General features: G+C 30.6%; 1 protein-coding gene across 1 annotated transcript; it reads left to right on the top strand.

Moving 5' to 3' along the window:
• Positions 1 to 4,569: 4,569 nt before the first annotated feature.
• LOC111689468 (retinin) lies at positions 4,570 to 5,783 on the top strand. The gene is made up of 2 exons (XM_023451939.2): positions 4,570 to 4,700; positions 4,772 to 5,783. Exons 1-2 carry the CDS (start codon positions 4,689 to 4,691, stop codon positions 5,540 to 5,542), a joined length of 783 nt encoding a protein of 260 aa, XP_023307707.2. The 5' UTR covers positions 4,570 to 4,688; the 3' UTR covers positions 5,543 to 5,783.
• The last annotated feature ends 1,547 nt before the right edge of the window (positions 5,784 to 7,330 follow it).

Here is a 7,330-nt window from a genome sequence, read left to right as displayed (position 1 = left end):
ATGCATCTTCAAACTTCAGAGCCGTTGCGGCACCAGTTAACGTAGTCCTATTGACCTAATTTTTTGCACGACTTATTTTTATAACCCGTAGAACAATTTTAGGGGGGGACGGGCAAAATTCGAAACTTAGTTTTTTTGGAGCACTCTAATGTATATGTAAACTTCTGGAAAACTTTCGTTTCTTGCATTTGTGTGAATAAGTATGATGTTAAAAAGGATCAAAAAATATTTGTAACATAATTAAGTTTAAAAGTGTTTTATGGAAATTTCATCATACTCATGCTTGCAAGATTTTTTTGAAAACCCCCTTTTAAAAATATATGTTTGATTTTTTCCCTATTAGTGTCCCATAATTCACTCCTGTAGGATATTCTTTATGTCGTTATTAGTTTCTTATTATTCAGTTGTAGTTATTTTGTAGCCAATTTATGTTCACTTTATGACTTCAGCATTTCAATTTAGTTGCCAGCAATGTACCTCCGAAGAGGTAGTGAAGTTAAATATTTTGTACTTTTTATGTACTAAAGTCAAATAAGGTTTTATAATCGTGTTATTAGACAACCTGCTGACGCCGACCCTTTCACTCGCAAAACTAAACCACTGGACCTTTTATGGATTTGACTTCTCCACATACTTTATTATGACGTATATCGTATATCGTTCATTTTTGATGAAAAATGAAAAAGTGTTTTCGAAGGATATTGCAAGATATTCTTTTTGGCATGTAGTGACATTAAATTCTAAAAAATAACGGTTTTCTTTGGATATAACCATTTATTGTAGATGCGAACTCAAAATAATGCTTCTAATTGAGAAAAATGTATAAATAATCTTGGGAAACCGATATCCCGTATACGTGAAAGAGTTAATTGACCGTACGGGAGGGAGCCTTTGGAGTTTACCATCATTTACCATTAGACTAATGTTTTTCTCTTCACAGACATATAATCTATAATTGAGCAATAAGCAACTACAAGTAATTGTAATTAATTTTTTCTAATTTCTAAAATGAGTAATTTAATTACTTATAACTGTAATTAAAGTTTAGCCAATTACAATTATTTGTAATTACCATTGAAGTTTACATATTACAATTATTTGTAAGTGTTACTTACATATCAATAATTACAAATTACTTATACTTAGTTAAAAGGAACAAAAATCAAAATTACAAGTAATTTTGATTGAAAATTTTTTAATTACAATTACAACTAAATGTAATTGAAAAAATCTCAATTACAATTGAGTTGTAATTGTAATCGAAAAAGCAAACAGTACACCCCATGCCTGGATATAGATCAATTATTTTACCTACAACTAAACAATCGATAATATACTCGATTATCGGAAAACTATCATTGGACATTGGAAAGTAATTCCTGATAATTTCCGCACAATTTTCGAAGAAGTACTATATTGTGCATATCTATATTCTAGTCTATAGTCTAGTCTATAGTCTAGTCTATAGTCTAGTCTATAGTCTAGTCTATAGTCTAGTCTATAGTCTAGTCTATAGTCTAGTCTATAGTCTAGTCTATAGTCTAGTCTATAGTCTAGTCTATAGTCTAGTCTATAGTCTAGTCTATAGTCTAGTCTATAGTCTAGTCTATAGTCTAGTCTATAGTCTAATCTATAGTCTAGTCTATAGTCTAGTCTATAGTCTAGTCTATAGTCTAGTCTATAGTCTAGAATATAGTCTAGTCTATAGTCTAGTCTATAGTCTAGTCTATAGTCTAGTCTATAGTCTAGTCTATAGTCTAGTCTATAGTCTAGTCTATAGTCTAGTCTATAGTCTAGTCTATAGTCTAGTCTATAGTCTAGTCTATAGTCTAGTCTATAGTCTAGTCTATAGTCTAGTCTATAGTCTAGTCTATAGTCTAGTCTATAGTCTAGTCTATAGTCTAGTCTATAGTCTAGTCTATAGTCTAGTCTATAGTCTAGTCTATAGTCTAGTCTATAGTCTAGTCTATAGTCTAGTCTATAGTCTAGTCTATAGTCTAGTCTATAGTCTAGTCTATAGTCTAGTCTATAGTCTAGTCTATAGTCTAGTCTAGTCTATAGTCTAGTCTATAGTCTAGTCTATAGTCTAGTCTATAGTCTAGTCTATAGTCTAGTCTATAGTCTAGTCTATAGTCTAGTCTATAGTCTAGTCTATAGTCTAGTCTATAGTCTAGTCTATAGTCTAGTCTATAGTCTAGTCTATAGTCTAGTCTATAGTCTAGTCTATAGTCTAGTCTATAGTCTAGTCTATAGTCTAGTCTATAGTCTAGTCTATAGTCTAGTCTATAGTCTAGTCTATAGTCTAGTCTATAGTCTAGTCTATAGTCTAGTCTATAGTCTAGTCTATAGTCTATAGTCTAGTCTATAGTCTAGTCTATAGTCTAGTCTATAGTCTAGTCTATAGTCTAGTCTATAGTCTAGTCTATAGTCTAGTCTATAGTCTAGTCTATAGTCTAGTCTATAGTCTAGTCTATAGTCTAGTCTATAGTCTAGTCTATAGTCTAGTCTATAGTCTAGTCTATAGTCTAGTCTATAGTCTAGTCTATAGTCTAGTCTATAGTCTAGTCTATAGTCTAGTCTATAGTCTAGTCTATAGTCTAGTCTATAGTCTAGTCTATAGTCTAGTCTATAGTCTAGTCTATAGTCTAGTCTATAGTCTAGTCTATAGTCTAGTCTATAGTCTAGTCTATAGTCTAGTCTATAGTCTAGTCTATAGTCTAGTCTATAGTCTAGTCTATAGTCTAGTCTATAGTCTAGTCTATAGTCTAGTCTATAGTCTAGTCTATAGTCTAGTCTATAGTCTAGTCTATAGTCTAGTCTATAGTTTAGTCTATAGTCTAGTCTATAGTCTAGTCTAATCTATAGTCTAGTCTATAGTCTAGTCTAATCTATAGTCTAGTCTATAGTCTAGTCTATAGTCTAGTCTATAGTCTAGTCTATAGTCTAGTCTATAGTCTAGTCTATAGTCTAGTCTATAGTCTAGTCTATAGTCTAGTCTATAGTCTAGTCTATAGTCTAGTCTATAGTCTAGTCTATAGTCTAGACTATAGTCTAGACTATAGTCTAGTATATAGTCTAGACTATAGTCTAGTATATAGTCTAGACTATAGTCTAGTATATAGTCTAGACTATAGTCTAGTATATAGTCTAGACTATAGTCTAGTATATAGTCTAGACTATAGTCTAGTATATAGTCTAGACTATAGTCTAGTCTAGTCTAGTCTAGTTAGTTAGTTAGTTAGTTAGTTAGTTAGTTAGTTAGTTAGTTAGTAAGTTAGTAAGTTAGTAAGTTAGTAAGTTAGTTAGTTAGTAAGTTAGTAAGTTAGTAAGTTAGTAAGTTAGTAAGTTAGTAAGTTAGTAAGTTAGTTAGTTAGTAAGTTAGTAAGTTAGTAAGTTAGTAAGTTAGTAAGTTAGTAAGTTAGTAAGTTAGTAAGTTAGTAAGTTAGTAAGTTAGTAAGTTAGTAAGTTAGTAAGTTAGTAAGTTAGTAAGTTAGTAAGTTAGTAAGTTAGTAAGTTAGTAAGTTAGTAAGTTAGTAAGTTAGTAAGTTAGTAAGTTAGTAAGTTAGTAAGTTAGTAAGTTAGTAAGTTAGTAAGTTAGTAAGTTAGTAAGTTAGTAAGTTAGTAAGTTAGTAAGTTAGTAAGTTAGTAAGTTAGTAAGTTAGTAAGTTAGTAAGTTAGTAAGTTAGTAAGTTAGTAAGTTAGTAAGTTAGTAAGTTAGTAAGTTAGTAAGTTAGTAAGTTAGTAAGTTAGTAAGTTAGTAAGTTAGTAAGTTAGTAAGTTAGTAAGTTAGTAAGTTAGTAAGTTAGTAAGTTAGTAAGTTAGTAAGTTAGTAAGTTAGTAAGTTAGTAAGTTAGTAACTTAGTAGGTAAGTTAGTTAGTTAGTTAGTTAGTTACTTAGTCACTTAGTTAGTTGACTTCATGTTATGAAAAATCTATTCAAATTTTCATTCAAAATCTCTTCCCAATTTATCTATTTAACATAATTATTTAAATTAAACAATTGATTGACACGTGCGAAATGTTTCTTAATTTTGTTAGAACTTTTCCCTAAACATTTCGTGGTTATCTAACACTTTCCGTTTTACATCTTCGGGGAGAGATGTTCAGTCCCAAGAAGGCATTTGTAGCAAATTTTGTTTCTATAATATTTTAACTAAAAATATAAATTACTTGTAGTAACATTTTAACACAAGTCCTAAGAATGTATTGTAACAAGAAAATAAATAAATTTGTTATTTTTGCAATTAAAAATTTTCAATTAACTTGGCTAAACAAAAGAAAAAGTTACATAATATTTTGTAACAAATTACTGAAATTTATATCGCTCATACGTGGCAGGGGCCGAGTTGGGGAAAATTTTATTTGGTAAATAATTAAGAAAATTACAAAGCATTAAAAATACTAAGTGAAATTCTATATTTTTTTCTAGTTACAATCTGTCAACAATTGACTTTTGTTATAATTTTTTTTATGCCGCGTTCTAGTCAATCAATTTTAGTTTAAAGAAAAAACTATTCAGCCATAAATTAAGCATTTGAATTAAAAGTTTTCTATTAGGTTTGCTGTTATAGATTTCAAACGATGTGCGATGAACTATAAAAGTTGTTAATTCATTTTTCTGTTTATCAGTTTTAATTTAGCTGTTAAAATAATAGAATTAACTTAAACTTATTTTGCTTTTGAAAAACATGTTGAAATTGGTAAGTTAAATTTAGAAATTTCTATTTTTTTGAGTTGTAAAGCGTTAAAGCAAAATATCCTTTTTTTGAAGGTCGCCATTTGTTTGGTATTTGTGTGTTTATGTGAAGCTGCCTTTTCCAGTTTACATCATGTTGTGCCCAATGATCCTTACAGTGTTTTAACCAATGGCAAATCATCCACAAGCACACTGGGCAATTCCATACCATCCTTGTCCAATGCCATATCAGACGAAGATAAATCAAGTAAAGCTCTATCAGAAGAATCTAATGAATCTGCTGCAAATTCTGCTGCTAGTTCGGCTCCCGTCCCAACTGCGGCAGCTGCAAGTTCTGCTCCTGGCTCTGCTGGAGGTTCAGCCCCAGCAGCTTTAACTAGAATTAAGCCTTCTTCAGCTTTAAGCAGCATTACCTCATCATCTGGTCTCTCAAGAGGTTCTCTCCTAATCTCTTCCTCAGCACAAGCAACTGCCACTGCAGGCTCTGCCGGCAGTTCATTAAGTTCCTCTTCACCCTTGGCTTCAGCCAGATCAACAACAACCATACAACATCGTATTCTACCCGCCGAATCTATACCTCTACCCATTACCATTTCCACAAGACCTGGTCTACGCACAGTAATTGCCCCCGAAACTATAACCATACAACAGCCAGGCATAGCAAAAGTTGGTGAAGTTGTACAACAAATTCCTACTGCTGTGTCGCATCAACGACAAACTGTGGTTCATAAACATGCTCGTGTTGTTACGCCCATAGTGGCACCAGCCGTTCGCACGGTTACCTCTCAAATTGTTCGTGCCTATCACACACCCCTGGTTTATGCTCCTCATATTGTGGAAAATTGAGATTCATGACGGACTCATAATGACTTTGATTTTTATATTTTTATAAAAAAAATTATGAAAAATCCCAAAATTTTAGGTTTGGTTGAGCAAAAACAAAATGATGTTTAATATTTTGATTGCAAAATTTTTGTTTGAAATAAAAAAAAATTATGAACAAAATTGTTATGATTTTTTCATGCGTTTAATTAATATCCTTCAAAAGTGCTCCCTATTAAAGTCAAATAGTAATCAAATTTCCAAATTAAATCTTTTAATTTCTCCAGCAGCTAAAAATAAACTCACTACCTTAACTACCTTAACTATACACACACACACACTTTCGCAAGTAAACCTTAATAAATGTTTTTGAATAATTCAATTAGGACAACGTATAGCGTTTAATGTACTTAAGGATAATAACAAAAGGACACTTAAAAATACAAAAAATAACGTTGTCTGTGAGACACTTATAGCCCGCAAACATTTTTTTAAATCACATGACGTCATTTTATACTAATTTCATAAAATCTATTTTTAGACATTTTTGTTTTTGGGCAGGAGAAGACAAACAGTAAATGAAACAAATTATTTTTTCTAATGGTCCTTCGCAGGAGTAAATGCACGAAGAAGGAAAAACTTTCAAAAAGGTAACTAAAAATAACAACTCTAAGGATAAATCAATTTTGTTTATCCTTAAAGTAGGTGGTATACAGTTGCTGTACAAGGTAGCAGTTATTGCTTAAACGTTATTGTTTTAAGGACTTAAGAAAAAAAATTTATTAAACTGGTAATTTTGGGTCTTGCATTTGATGAATTTTTTTTCTTAGCTATAAGAAGATTTGCCAGGGCTAAGAGAAACCCCTTTTAAACATAAATGACAGAATTAAACCTTAACACTGTAAGTATTGTGACCACCCACAGATGAACTTATTTAAAGCCTACGGGGTTTGAGTTGGGAGTATAAAGAATGAATTATTCTGTTTAGCTTACTAAATTTAAAACTATTTTAAAAATAAAACAAAGTCACAGTTCATTGCTAATACAAATCTATTTAAAATATCAACACTTGACTACATAGTAACGAAACAAAAATGCATAAACATTTTTAATTAAATTACAACAAAAACTTTTATATTTAAACAACAACTAAACAACAGATGGCAAAAAAAGAACAAAAGGTATTCGAACATATTTTACTTCCATAGGCAAAACAAAAATGAATGACGTCACTCTAGGCACAATCCATTAGAACACTAAAAATCCAAAACAATTAAGAAAAAAATCTGAATATAAAATTTATTCTATGACAAGAAATTTTGTATATAAGAAGCAACTAGGAGAAGATATTACGGACAAGCTATCTAAGTAGATTATGAATAGACATGATTGTGTAGTAAGTGACCTTTTTTGAAAAGTTTAGCATTTTGAAAAATTCAATAGATGTTATAATTAATTGTCAACTGCAACTGTATTAACAGTTTTTTAAATGCTACACCATTTTAGTGAAGATGGTAAATAGTATTTGTGTTGATGTTTGTCACACATACCAAAAACTTGACGATTATTTCGGGAAAGAGAGATATCATATGCATAGGAATAAATCATTTTATAGAATATTTCGGAAGAAAAGGATTTAGTCTATAGTCTAGTATTTAGTCTAGCCTACAGTCTAATCTATAGTATAGTCCATAGTATATAGTTTAATCTATAGTCTAGTCTATAGTCTAGTCTATAGTCTAGTCTATAGTCTAGTCTATAGTCTAGTCTATAGTCTAGTCTATAGTCTAGTCTATAGTCAAGTCTATAGTC

Source organism: Lucilia cuprina, chromosome 5 (assembly GCF_022045245.1).
Source record: "Lucilia cuprina isolate Lc7/37 chromosome 5, ASM2204524v1, whole genome shotgun sequence".
NCBI lineage: Eukaryota > Metazoa > Arthropoda > Insecta > Diptera > Calliphoridae > Lucilia > Lucilia cuprina.
The sequence above is the reverse complement of the archived record's forward strand: the minus strand, read 5'-3'. Positions and strand labels throughout refer to the sequence as shown.